Source organism: Girardinichthys multiradiatus, chromosome 4 (genome assembly GCF_021462225.1).
Source record: "Girardinichthys multiradiatus isolate DD_20200921_A chromosome 4, DD_fGirMul_XY1, whole genome shotgun sequence".
NCBI classification, from domain to species: Eukaryota; Metazoa; Chordata; class Actinopteri; order Cyprinodontiformes; family Goodeidae; genus Girardinichthys; species Girardinichthys multiradiatus.
The window spans coordinates 25,531,091-25,546,186 of record NC_061797.1 but is presented as its reverse complement, the minus strand read 5'-3'; the positions used below and the strand labels follow the sequence as shown (position 1 = coordinate 25,546,186).

General features: G+C 39.2%; 1 protein-coding gene across 7 annotated transcripts in view; it reads right to left on the bottom strand.

The window, feature by feature from the left end:
• The window catches only part of sox6 (SRY-box transcription factor 6), a 162,150-nt gene that overhangs the window by 88,781 nt on the left and 58,273 nt on the right, over positions 1-15,096 (bottom strand). For all 7 annotated transcript variants that reach the window (XM_047362727.1, XM_047362724.1, XM_047362723.1 and 4 more), the window contains one exon: positions 12,256-12,466. In XM_047362727.1, the coding sequence (XP_047218683.1) occupies positions 12,256-12,466 (211 nt within the window). The remainder of the gene's footprint in view (positions 1-12,255; positions 12,467-15,096) is intronic.

Genomic DNA, 15,096 nt, shown 5'->3' with positions numbered 1-15,096 from the left:
CTACCTGAGCCACTTGTGTGGGTTGTAGAGTCCGTCTCATGCTACCACGAGTGTGAAAGCACCACCAACATTCAAAAGTGACCAAAACATCAGCCAGAAAGCATCGGTACTGAGAAGTGGTCTGTGGTCCCCACCTGCAGAACCACTCCTTTATTAAGTGTCTCTTGCTAATCACCAATGATTTCCCCCTGTTGTCTATTCCATTTACACAACATCATGTGAAATTGATTGTCAATCAGTGTTGCTTCCTGAGTGGACAGTTTGATTTCACAGAAGTTTGATTTACTTGGAGTTATATTGTGTTGTTTAAGTGTTCCCTTTATTTTTTTGAGCAGTGTGTGTATATATATATATATATATATATATATATATATATATATATATATATATATATATATATATATATATATATACATATATATATATATTCTCTGCTTGATCATTTTTCCAATTATTAAAATTGACATATGTGTTTAGCTTCACAGGCGGATCAGTCCATTCACATTATTTATTAAATAAAGATCATTTGGAAGTAAATGCTAATTTTAATCTTTTTTTTTACTTCCTGTTTCCCTATATTTATATTTAGTAGATTAGGATATTCCTTAACCTTCACTTTGTTCTTTAAGTAAATAGTGCATTTTTTAAGAACTTTAGGGTCTGGTAATATTTGGGGTTGTTTGTAGAAGGGGGTCCTAAGTAGCTGCCAAATCTGCTTTGGCGTTATACCAGCCTTGTATGCAATTATTTTCTGCAAACATGAACATAGTAGGAATGCACAAATGCGTTTTTGAGGGTCTTAGTTCTTGTGCAAGATAAGCAAACTGCCTTCCATGAGCAGAAACTTCTCCAGTTCCCCACATCTTGATCTTCACTGACCAACATGTTAATTCTACAGGGTTGACCTGTCCGTTGTGAGGCGTCGTACATGCACACAGCACCCTGACCTTTCTAAGTCGGACACGTGTCCATCAAGCATATATGAATTAACCATCCCCTAGAGGCTTCACCTCCTCAGCCAAGCAGCATGTGACCTCTCCCAATCCATTTTACTGCGGCACTCTGTGGCAATCAGCCTTGAATTATTAAAGTGAGCAGTGAGCAATGATCAATTCATTGCGGCCCTTGCTCGCAGGCTGCCCCGCTGTACTTCAGCAGAAATGACATTGAGAACACTTGAGTATGCTTCCAGACAATGCACATAAATGTGAAATATTTCAGACCCAATATGTCAATAATCATAACTGTACAGGCTGAGGCCATGTCCAGGCTAATCCTGCTGAAATGCTGTTAGATGACTGTACTGTGAGCAGGTTTCAGTGCTGTGGGTCCTTACAATGGCTTTTAAAGAAGAAAGAATGAACAATCAAATGATCTTACTGCATTTATTTTTAGCAGATGAACTTTTGCGTTTGTTGTAGTAACAAAAAATGATTATCCTGTGCATACTTTTAAATATCAACCAACTGTAGCCTCACAGCACTTCAAAAAGTAAGAGAGAAAGGTTAAAGAGACATAAGGAAGCAACCTGGAACAAAAAAACCCACACTCATTCTAAAATTTGCAAGGAGAAGACGAGGAGCCAAGATAAACCAGTACTCAGAGCCCCCAAAACTGCAATCTTCCCTTAAGCTGGAGAGTGGCAGCTGGCAGAACAGCTGGTGAATAGGATTAATGTCAGAAGAATGAAATAAAACTCAACATATGTCCGAGCCTGAGGTGTTGGGACTGTGTGTGATTGTGCCCCCGATGGATGCCATGTGTGCAGCTGGAAGGAGCTGCTGTGCTGTTCTGCTTTCTAACCCACAAGGTCACTTTTAAGAACTAGGACCATTAAATGCTTGGATGGCAAAATTAAATTTTCATCCTCTCATCTCTCTACTTCTTTAAAGTTTCTGTTCAGGTCGCAAAAGAGTTATTTTAAAACTAAATCGTTGAAGAGTTATTGTGATTAAATTGAGGGGAGCAAATTGGATTTTAAAAGAAATTGGTTAAAAAATTAATTATTCACATTGTTTGTGTCTTTTTTCTTTTTTATTGCCTCTTTTTTTAATGGATGTATATATACTGAAACTGAAAAACAAGTGTTTTTGGTTTAATAGAAAGTAAAAGTAAATTTTGCCTCTGGATTTTAAGCCGGTGCTGATGAGGGGATCAGCACTTCATGAGTAGAAACATGTCGACTCAATTTTAATTTATAATTTCCATTTGATGTTGGCAATCATTACGGTCCGCGCACTGTAATAAATGATTATAATTTCCAGCAAAAATTTAATTACTGGGTACCTTGCAATGGGGAGATTTTTTTAGGGGGATGGGGTGCCCAGCAATTTAACTGTCAGACATAAAGTTGCCTGCTAATCAATGCTCGACAACATTCACATTTATTCATCTATGTTAAATTAATAGACGTGCGAAGAAACAGGGAGCACTATGATCACAGCAGTTCAGTGTGATTTAGAAAATTAATGGGTGTCTGACTCCATAAGGACAAAAAGAGACTAATAGGATCCACATGAATGCATTACAGTTTGTAGTTTACACACTGAAACCTTATTTTAGGAGCGCTGGACAACCACCATGCAAGACTGAACCCTAAGATATATTTTATATTAATGTCATGATTACAAAACATCTTGTGACACTTAAAATTGTAAATGTGTTGGAATTTTCTGCAGCTCTTGTATTTTACTATCTACCAATTATTTTCTCATTAAACAACAATTTTAGAGAAAAAAAACAGTTGCATAATTAGAGTTGTTTACTGAATTACACATCTAACTTTGTTTACTAAAACGTCAGACCTCAGGATCTACACATAATGCTAACTGGACCAGAACACCATAGGTCACTGTTTGATAGCTTATAGTAGTTGCTTTCGAAGAAAAAAAGTAGAAATTGATGTAACTAACAAATAATATTTTACTTTAAAAAAAGCTAACTCCATATTGGAGGGAAATGGCTCTCTTTATATTTAATGACACCTCTGAGAAATAATTTTTATATATATTATTCACTTTATCATGTCAGTCCTAGTGTCTGGGTACTTCTAAAAATAATCCGTGACTTTTTCTTAGGAAATAGATAGCAGAGATTAATTTTTCTTTGTTGTTCTTAAAAATCGGAAAGAGACGAAAATAGGCCAAACAAGTAAGACAGATTCGTGTTGATCTTTATTTGGAAAATGGCTACAAGATAATAGGTCATTTATAGCAGAAGGACAGTAGGGAACTTTTATACAATCTACAAACTTCGCTATTAAAGAATCACTGTAATGTTTCATCAATATAAGATTATACAGCTGTATTGAAGGACTTTTTTAAAGCTAACTACATATCTTAACTGGGGATGTCAATAATTGTGGAGGGGGGCTGTAATATCAGTGGTCCCCATATCAGAAGTATCCTTCTAACAATTCAATCAACACAGTTATTGACCAAGTAAGAAAAAGGTGAAGGTTTACAGTTGTTGTTAATTTAATTTATGCTACCTAATGTTACCAAGTAGCCATTGCACCTCTAAAGATTAAGCAGTGCAACTTTTGGAAAGTCTCCATTTGCTTACCCCCTACTTTGTGTCTCAATGTGCTGTTGTTCGAGTCGCGCAACAATGAAAGCTGTATTTTTCTTTTCAGTCATGCCCATTCCCTTCCTCTGGGATACAAAGTCATACGGACTGCAACCTGCTGGGCATAGATGGAGAATCTTTGCTTCTCTTGAGAGAGCAAGCTCATTGGTCCAGCTCACAACGGGGAAGCAAACAGCACAGGCTTTGTTGGGCAAAGTGCCACCCACCCAGAAAAAACTTGTAAAAAAAAAAAAACAAAACAAGAAGGAGGAAGATGAGTGGGCCAGTAAACAGTGTGGGGACAAGTAAAACAATTGCAGTTTTGTCATGAAAGGCAAACAAAAGTGCTTTGATAAATTACAAATTCTTTTGAAATATCAAGATGAACTTTCTGACCTCCATCATAAGCAATTGGCAATATAGCAACATCTTGCATCGTAAACTGCCGCTCAGTGCAATCTTGAAAATTACACTGTAGGTTCAGCTTAAGAGTGATGATATTCATCTGATGATTATTATGGTTGGCACCCATACTTTGCAATGCAATAAAACAGAGTTCTGCTAATTTCTTCTGACATTTTCATCACACCTCCTCGTGCTTGTAATGTTATTGAACAAGGAGGGGGGAGAATAAAAGAAACGTTGGGGCGGGAGAAAACTTGTGTTTTATCAGAGTTGATTAAATAGTCTCTTTGTTCAAGAGATCGCTCATTAAAGCTTGCTGTAAGACGTTCATGCTTGCCTGTTTTGGGCGACAAATAACAATGCAAATATGTTAATAGGCTGCATCTGCACAACTTGCCATGACTAGGTCTATCAAGGCAGGATCAATTTGCTGGATGGCTGACGTACTTCTGACTTCCAGAGCGAGTCTGATATGTGCTCTGAAATCATTAGAGGCCATGGAGGCTCTCTGTGCCCAGCGTGCGAGTTACACTCACACTATTTTGATCCTTGGTCAGATGACACCATTTCTTTTGTCAAGTTATGTGTGGAGAATGCTTGGTAGCTGAATGCCATGGCTAGGACAGTGATACTTAGTTGGCACACAGTGGGATTCAGAGACTAACCGTACTGCAGATTTACACACACACACACACACACACACACACATGAGGCAGGCCACATGTCTTCTCCTCATCCGTTGTGGAATACCCTGTTCTTTCTATTTCTGACTACCTCAGCACCCCCCACCTCTTTCCACTGTGTGCAATTTGTCTGCATATGACCCTCCTCATGTTTCATATGACAGCAAAACAAGGCTGTTATCTCCCACATCCAGCCTATATGGTCTAATGACAAATATAGCTTTTGCCTTCGTGCTGCTCACTTTGTGTCTCTCCAAAAATAGTCTCAGGGCTGTTGCTGATTTAATCACCTAATAATTTATACATAGCAAGGCGATGAACCTATAGATTTCTGTTTTTCTTTTTATAAAAAAACATCATGTTTGCTCAAGCAATAACGTTGCGTTGCTTCCTGTCTTTCTATTCCATTCATTAAAAATGCAGCAAACGAGCCATACCTATAGCCAACGTGTGGATTTGTGAGTATACAAAGACAACGAGGCTCTGTGTAATCCTGGCTTCGATTTGTCTCTCAGAGACACCCGTTTCCTCCCATCAAGGAGTTTCTGTGCGACTTGTAAACCAGGATCACAATGGGAGTTTTGTGCTGCATGGGTGCAGGGGGACACACAACAGCTGAAACCCGGGAAGATGGCCCCTGGAATGCTTCGCAGCAGTTGCTACTGTTGACTAATCGGAATATGAGAAGTGGGGAAGGTGATCTTGAATGCAAAGAATGGCACATTGACGAAGCAGCTGCTTGTTTTGTCATCTGAATGACCAAGACAGCAGAAAGGGTTCCTGTTTTGAAACAGGCAACAAAATCTGCTCCTTAGCTTGTGTAAAGTAAAACCTGTGCCGGCCTCCATCACCCCACAGGGACAGGCCTGTGTTATGTGACAGCTCTGTTTTGGAACAGATAGTAAATACATAATTCAACCACTCCATTTAGCAGTGGGCTCTGATCTCAGCCTGGCACTGGAGCAACTTTGTCACTAGAGGGTGAAAACGGGTGGGAGACTAAATTCATAGGAGGAGGAAGATTTTTTGTCTGGGCCAGATAAGGGCAAACAGATGATGGGCTGAAGAAAGAGTGGAAATAAAACAGTAAAAAAAGACAAGGCAAAATAACAGACAAAGGAAGAGGAATTAAAAGCAAGGAGGAGGAAAAGGTCCATGTGTTAGATTTGTGGAAGTTCACATGTCAGGCTGGCAGGGAGCCCACGGCATACAACCGAAAAATCTCTTTAACGTCTGCCTCACAGGGTGACAAGAGGGTTGATTGGCAGACAGCGGAGAGCCACTTTTGATCATGTGTCCTAACAAGCGATTCCAGCTCGTGTCTCTTCAGCCTGAACAGATCTACATTACCTATTCAAACAAAAGTGACAGACCAGAGCGCTGCTCCACTGAGCTGCTGCCCCATGCCACAGGCCAAGAGAGATCACACACACAGGAAGGCCCCCATTGGCACACACATTGCATGCAAGCGCGAGCACACACACATACATACATGTAGAAAAATTGGCCACTCTATCAAATAGGTTATGAAGATGAAAAGCCGACTCAAATTTGTTGACAGAGGCAATGGACTTTTAAAAGTTGCTTGAACATGGCAAGGAGGAGAGATGCTTGACAGATGTTTGGCTTCTGTATCTGTGCTGACACAAAGGTTCTGGGCTGGTGCTGTCCGGAAGGCTGCAGCAGTAAGAGGGAGCAAAGAGCAATGTGTGAAGAATCAGCAGGCAAGGAAATGGATTTCCAGCCCTGATTGCATATGCATGGAGTCAGAGGCTCATACTCACATCATAATAACAAAGATTCCTATTAATTAGGTGGGATAAAGGAGAACCAGATGACATGGCAGCTGCTGAAGAGACAAGAGGGGAGAGGGGCGGGATCGAAAAGAGGAGCAGGGCGAAAGTGCTTCAATCTCTTTTGGGAAAGGGGAAAAATATTTTTATGTGACAGAATGTATAACAGAGGTTATATGCAAGAAAACGTAGTGAACATAGAAAAAACAGAACCCTCTTAAATGCTGTATTTAAAGCAAATGAATGCATGAAAATAGATCTGTTGACACTATCAGCACCTGCAACCAATTTCCAGTGAGCCTCCATGTAGAGTCAGCAGGAGACTTGACACTGAGGGGGAACGGTGTAACAACAGAGTCAAGAGTTCATCAGCGCTAATCAGACCACAAGCCTTAGAGCTGATCCTATTCTCTACAGCAGCTCTCACCCATCCCAGAATCTCATTACATGGCATGTTGTAATAGCGCATAATGACCTGGGGCTACACACACAATGCAGATCACTCCCCTAAACTCAAACAGCTACACAGGCATTATACAGTGATAATACACGGCCTTGCCGGGGGGATTACACTTACAAATAGAGAAGAAAGGTCTAAGTGGTGACTTGGAACCAAACACAGTTCAAATAAATAAATCCTGTGCCCAAGCACAATTAGTCTGGTGGTACACCCTGCTGCGCTGCTTTTTGTCACAAGCAACAGTCAGGTTACCTGCCGCTGTAACAGGGGAACTCTCTTCTCAGCGGCCATTAAATATCCCTCTACCTGAGATTAAAAAGCAAACGGCTGCAGTTTGCCTGGTGCTTTGGCTCCCCTTTGCTGAGTTAATTAGCCGTGACTCTGTCAAAGGGCTTCAGGTGTTGATTATTCTGCAAGAACACCTACTATGTCCAAAACAGCTAACCTAAAAAAGGCATGTGATCTTTAATAGAGGATCTTCTTTCTTTTTCTGAAAGGTTGGCATGTATCTAAATGTCTTTGTCTTGCATGGTTTTCTTGAAAGGCACATGCACATGGTAGAAAAGCAGTCATGCTACAGATATGCCTCATTATACTGTGTCTATAGATTATGTGGGAAAAATCTCTTTTGTCAAATGTCCTCAGGCTACAACTGTTCACTTTGCTGCATTCTCAACAACTGCCATGAAACATTGCCAGATCACTGGCATTTATCACAGCTCAGCTATGGCAAACATCAAGATCTACTCATTTGATTGTGTTCTGAGGGTGGAAAATTAGGTTTTGTTCTAAACCATTTTTCAAGTATTGTAAAAAATAATCTGATGTATAATAATCTGTTTAAATGCCTTAATTTCTCTCATTTCCATTCAATGTAACCCCCATAATTGCTCATTCTCTTTATTTATAAAACAAAAAATGAATGAAAAAGCTTTCATGTATGGATTTGTATCTGATGGCTGTTTTATGTTGAGGCATACAAATAAGACTAACGTGTTTAGGAATATGAACAGTGGCTTTCAAAAGTGTACACACATATGGTAAAATACTTAGAAATGAAACCATGATAAAAAGATTTTGAAGCTATTTATTTTTTTCTCAGGTTTTATATTAAAAAATCTGTAATTTTGACCAGTGTGTGCACACTTTTGAGAGGTACCGCATACATGCAGTAGCCAATCTGGGACATTTTTGTTTGATCAGCACAAGCTATGATTCATAAGAGCTTAAATGTTTGATTATCTGTTTGTTATAATTCATATCAGAGGTATATTGACTAATTAAGAAAATGTATTTTCTCGGAACTGGTCCAAGTAAGCAAACAAACAAACCATGTGTTTTCCCTAAATCATAAAAGACCACAAAAGATATGCTCGCTCCCAGGTGTGCAGACAAGTTGATACTGTCCAGAGAATGGTACTTCCTAAAAGCTACAACAGGAGGCTCAAACCAGGTTACTTGTCCTTGTCTTTGGGACAATAATAAGGACTCAACACACAAGGATTTCTGTTGACTTACACAGTATTGATTCATACTTTAGTGGATTATATAAAACTGTTCTAACTGCACGTGAATCAAAGCAAGGTCACCTTGGCTTTTTATAATGGTAGCTATTTTTCTTTTTACTCTAATACTTAATACTGACATTTTTAACTCTTGACAAGCGCTGTCTGGAGACTTATCCATAAATAATGCATTTACAATACCTAGTAAATAAACATGGGGCACAATCGTTAGCCCTGCTGGCAACTGGGCCTAATAGAGCTTTTACAGCAAAGGTGACTATTCAGCTAAATGCAGCGCTCGCTGCTGGGAGGACATTTTCATTCATTAGCACAGTCGCAAGCACTTAAAGCACTTTAAGGGATCTGAGATGGAGAGTACAGGTAGAAGAATGGAGAGGGTGAAAGGGTAAAAATATATAGAGACGGAGGGATGGAGGAATTACACCTATAATATTGAGCACTGTCTTTATTGTTACAGGGTTTATTAGGCATTGTGGTGAATGAGGAAATGTGGTTCGTAATGTTGTTAAAGGAAGCCATGATGGTAATGGAAGACATCAAAATATCACTGTCCATTAATATTGACCGTTCCATGTCTGCTTGTTCTTGGCTAAAGGTCAATTTGACTTCAAATTATAATAATAGTATTAGGTAGGCTGAATAAAATTTTTTCTTAAACAGTATTTTCTCAAGAAGGTACAACATGTTTATTGTAACAAATTACAAATAAGTAAAAACCTCACAAAAAGCACAGGAAGAGCTGGCAATATTGTTCAACTATCCCAGAATGTCTTGGAAGGTATTAGATTTAAGCTTTAATCGGTTTTTAGATTTCTTTAATTAGGCTTTAAATTTTCGTATTAGTAATATTCAAATGAAAAAGTCGTTCAGGTCATTGTGGTTATCTCTACTGAACCATCTTGACCTGCCTAAAATCATTAAACTAAGAGAAGAACGGTATCAGATCGTGAAGAGTCTCTGAGGACCTCTGAGTCCTGATCAGAAAAGCACTGGAGCAGCAGAGTGAGACACAGTTGATATGCATAAAAAAGCTTTACATTTAACTTTTTTTGTTGCTTATGACACATAAGACACATGATTAAAAGAACAAATGGGCTCTCCAGTATTCTGCTATGTCCTCTAATTGGTTAATCTGCCCCTTTCACTTCCAACAGTGTCTTTCTCTATAGACAAAGACACAAGATTATGATTTCTCCAAGGTTGCTGTTAACTTCTTTTGGAGGCATTTTGTAAGAGTCTACCTCCCACCGTTTTACAGTAATCACTGATCATCACCACAGAAGCTTCTTCGAGGGCTCTTGAGAACAGAGCAACTCTTAGTTCTCTCGGTGCAGGGACGGCATGCTGAACTTCATATATCTCTTGTCTTCTGCTGGGTTCCCTGCACTACTAAACTAATTTCCTCCAACAAGAGAGTGTATTTTTGGTGCCCATGATACATGGCGCATGAGGCAGACCATGGCGCTATTATTAACAGGAGATTCAAACAGCTGTATGGCAGCCCGAAGCACCCTCTCCTCACCGCGATAACATACGGCCCTGGATTACAAGCTGCACTTGACCATTTAAATTACTACAACAACCAGCCTTCAGCAGATGGGGCTCATTTCCATAATGTCCACTGTCGCCACCGAGAGCACTGTTGATGCTGTTGCGAAAAATCATTCCAAAAATAACAAAACAGACATTAAATTCAACCTAAACTTTTAAAAATTACCACTAGGACCACATTTTATATGCAGAAACGTATTATTATAATTTTGATACTTCCTGCAAAGTGCCATACATAGATTCAATTCAGATCTAAGTCTTTGCTCCTCATGTACAGCATCCTCTAATTTATTGCTATCCATAGTAAACATGCTTAAAAAGGTTTAAAACAAAATCATCTCGTCTTGCTCTGGCATAATATCGTACTGACAAAATGCTGCAGTTCCCCTATAATTAGGACAATTAATACTAATTCGGAGCGTTTTTTTACTTCATTACAGATCTCCTCATTATGCGTGTTGGCCCGTCCTCTTGTTCCAGTTATTTAAACTTTTTAATTATTGCTCTTAATGCGCATACATGCAAATTTAAGACATGAGCTATTTTCTTGTAGCCATTCTCTGACTTTAAAAGATTAACAGAAATCGTTCAAATCTGAATAACATGTTCTCCTGTCTTTCCCATTTTGAAGAGTGCCAAGAGAATTGTTCAGTTCATTTCAGAAAACCTTAATCCCAAAGGGCATTGTTTCTGCAGATAGGCCTGTTCATGTAAAGAAATAAATAGTAAATAGAGTGATAAAATTACAATTAGACAGCAATCAGTTAATCAATGTCAGCATCAATTTGTATAGTAGTATATTTTGGAAAATTGGTGGCATTTTCAACACATAATTATAAGAAACAATAACAAGTTGTTCTCATGCTCAAATGGGCCTTTAGTTTAGGTCTTTTTAGGTGAAGTCTTGGATTAACAGTAAAATGTTTCTAAACTGATCAAATTTAAATTAAAGTATTTAAAGAGATTCTCATTTACATGGATTTAATAGAAATAGTTTTTGATGCTGTATTGCACATCCAAAAACTTTTTATTGTTTTTTACCCAGTAAATTTTGGCAAATGAAATGAGTATACTTCTAAATTTTTCTTTGTGACATGCCGTGTGCTACAGATAGATAAGATAGATAAGATTCATTTATTTTAAAAGTTTTTATTCTTTCTTTACCAGACCTGATGATAATTCTTCAGGGTGCCACTGGTGTTTAATTTATAAAATACACCAGCTTTACATATACTGTAGGACCACTTATTAAAGGATATCCAATACCAATATTACTGACGATGAGTAAGTAAAGTGGTGTATATTCATTAGAATTAATTTCAAGAAGCAATATTTTAAAGTTCTGCTAGAAATTTGTGTTTATTGTTTCCCTGTGGAGCCTAAACTGATTGCGCTGTCTGATAATATCTAAATAACAACACAAACAATCAGTCATAGGAGGGTGTGTCGGCATAATTATCTGGTGAGAGGCCTGCGATGCTCTGTTACAAAGATCGCCACATGCACACTTAAAAAAAGAAGTGGCAAATTATTTTTAGGCTAACAGAGGTCTAATTTATTCGTCTGATGAAGTGCTTAAGCTAAGAGCTCCCCAGACACTAAATGAGACACATGCGTTCCCAGGGGGGGTTTAACATTTGATTGGATGTAGTTATATTACTACAGTCCTAATTAAGAAGGGGGATGTGTTTCAGAAGCTCTTTTAAATATTTGTTTTTCCGCCATACTCTTGATAGACTCCAGGCTGTAGGAGGGAGATGCAAGCCGGGCGCAGATATAACCTAACAATGTTATCACAGGAGAGGATTTCTTGTTCTCAGAGTCACTTTGAAAAAAAAAAAGATGAACTAATTAGTCACATTAATCGGGAAAGAGCCTCAGAAAGGTCCTGGGCTATTTCAGGGAAGTTACCTTTGATGTATGGCTGCTAAGAGTGAAAAGTGTTCTGTGCAGCGAAATAAAAAAGAGGTAATGTTCCTGGCATCAGGTCAGCACTCTGAGTTTTATAGTCAAAGAGTTTTTCTTGGCATGAAAGAGGACCATACTTATGCCGAGGTATGCTGCCACACAGTCTTTGTCAAACAGAGGTTCAGAATAAACTGGAAATACTGATCCCAGCCTGTGTGAGCCTGTACAAGTGTGTGATGTAGAGAGGAAAATGAGAAACGAGGCAGACTGTTGGGGAATATTTAAGAATAGTGGGATGAGATGGTGGGAATAACGCCTTCCTACATCCTCACTCCACAACACGCTCACATGGGGAGACATACCATCTTGCTCTGTCTTTGTCATCTCCTCCAGCTTCTTCTGCTTCAGCGTGTCCACAACGTCTGCCAGGCTTCCTTTGCGGCGCTCCGGAGTTCCGAACGCTGATCCGCTCAGCAGGTCACTTCGCTCCCGGGCCCCCTCCTCAGGTTTGTGTGGAGAAGTAGAATTGTTCCGGAAGGAGTACAGGGAACATACTTTATTGCTGTCAGGTTCCTGTAAGCCAACAAAAAAAATAAAAAAACGTCAGGAGACCAGGCAACATGGGATGTGTGTTTAATGATAAGCCTGCTACTCTGCTGTCATGGCTCTTTGAGCTTTTTGACACTTTTTTATTCAGATGGTGTGATTGCTGGAGGTGTTTGAGCCCCGGGATGATTTGACTACATCAAATGGCTCAACTCTGGCTTTTATACAACAGCTTCTGTATTATCAACAGCACAAGCTATTCTGGTAAATGAGATGTGACTAGTGAAAAATTGAGATGAAATGATGAGGTACCCTTTCATAGGACATATCCATAATCTGTTAAGGCATTACTATTCATCTGCACAGACTATACAGTGAAACCTCCTGACTATAATCTCCTAAATTACTGTTGAGAGTGCATTTGTGTAAGGGTGGCTGCTGTGTAATTTGTTCATTTTCTAGAAAAGGTCTGTTCTTAGCTGAGTGCCTGAAGCATTCGTAAATCTGCGTCCTGTCTCGGGCTGTTGTTGGTTTTCTATCCCACCTGTGCATGGTTTAGTATTTAACTGGGGGTCCCATCTCTGGCTGACTGGCTGAGTGCTCCCTGTGCACAAACAGAGACTTGAAGAAAAGGGGGAAAAGAATGGGGGAGGAGAATACTCTGTGAGTGCATAGTCGGCATACAGACCATGGCCGAGGTCTCAGTTTGATAGAAGGTGGTATTAATTATGGTTTCTGGAGTCTGAAAAAGCAGAAGGTCGCTGTGCAGCCAGAAGTTGGAGCCTTTAACGGGGGAACAGTTATCTCTGATTTAAACTTTGGCCCATGTGCCAAAGAGAATGAACACAGCAGACATCTGTATCAAACACATGCTGCACATTTATCATAGAAAAGTGAGATAACATGGGATATTACAGCTGTTACTGAAGAATACAACATGGACAGCCAGACAATCCTAAATAAAGAAAGTCAGGAGCACAGAAAAAACGGGCCATAGTGTGCCAAAATCTCATCCCTATGCGGCATGTTGAGCTGAAGGCAGAGGTGCAATGGAGCGTGGGGCGGTTTGGTATCAAGCGGCAGAGTGGGACGGCCGTGGCACAGCACCTCCCAGTGCTGAGCTGGATGGCTATGCAGCCTAGCAGAGACAGTGGAGAGCGCTTGAACGGAGTGGAGAAGTGCTGGGTTAATCAGCTGGCACGAGTTCAGGGCACAGCCCACACAGACGCATGGCACTGCAATGGAGCCAGGTAATCAGCAAAGGCAACCCTCTCATTCCTTCCACCTCAAGCCTTCCCCTCTCCTTTCCTCATTCTCTTGTTGCAGCTCTCCAGCTTCCCTTCGTCTGTTTTGCTCATTTTGTCTTCTGCTGTTTTCCTCCCACTTATCTTTTTAGTCTGGTATTTTAAACCATGAAAAATAAAGAAATAACAATAAAAGTGTCAGAATAAAAGGAGAAAAAACTATTTTTGCAAGTTTTATATTACAGTTTTATAACAGGGAACTAAGAATGTGTTCTTACCTTGAATAACCTTAGCAGATGTAATTTAAGTTCACCCCCTCAATATATTACAGATTAATGTGCAAGCTGTCCAAAACAAACAAAAGCTCTAAAGCTGCATTTAACATCTATCAAAGAATGCATACCCATACTCAAAATTTAACCATCATTACCTCTTGATATTAGATACTTCCCTACATCCTTTTAAACATTTTAGAGCTTTTTCTTTTCTTTTTTTTATTCCTCAACATAGAAAGTACTCCTGCCCCAGTGCTTCTCCGTTTTTGTTTAGTGTCTGCTCTGACCTACCAAATCCCAGTCGGTCTCAGCAGATGGCCCGCTCATGCTGTACCAGGTTCTGATTAAGGTTTCTTACTGTTAAAATAAAGTTTTCTTTCTGTCCATTGTCACCACATGCTTCCTTAGGATGAGGGATTGCAACAAAGTTGATCGCATCATGCAGCTGGCTGGGCTTCCGTAAATGAGTAATGTTTCACCACTGGTTTTTGTGTCATCATCTGACTCTAATTGTACTGTATTGTAATTAGGATGGAATTATACAATGCTTTATGGGATCTAAATGTGACTTTATGATTGGATTGTTTTGGTATGAACTGAATTATTCTGATCAGAATACATACTGAAGTGGATCCTGCATGACTGTGGTATTATATGACAATATTTCACAGTTTCATTCTTACATAAAGTAACTGAAACATTTTTGGAGCTGAATGACAACAATTACAGGAATTATTCTGGAGTTATTAATCACTGAAGTCCTTCTCACTTGCATTAATTGTTTTTTGTTTTTTATTTATTTGATCGGGACATTGCACATTAATGAACAATCATATGCAAATTCTACACAAATTGTAAATGTGCTAGATTGTAGCCAATTTACATATGTAGTCCCGAGACAGACACAACACATACGACAACTACATACATCAAGCATAAATATATAAAACCTACACAAATACAATCGTAGCTGAAAATGACAACAGGACTGATTTACTTTAGGAAAGATTTTAAGTTTTTTTTTTTTTTTATTAGGTAAGACGGGCATTTTCTTACATTTGTTGGCAGACTGTTCCAAAACTGACCTGCAATTACGAGGCTACAGGACCTAATCATGTATATGTTCATGCATGTGTTG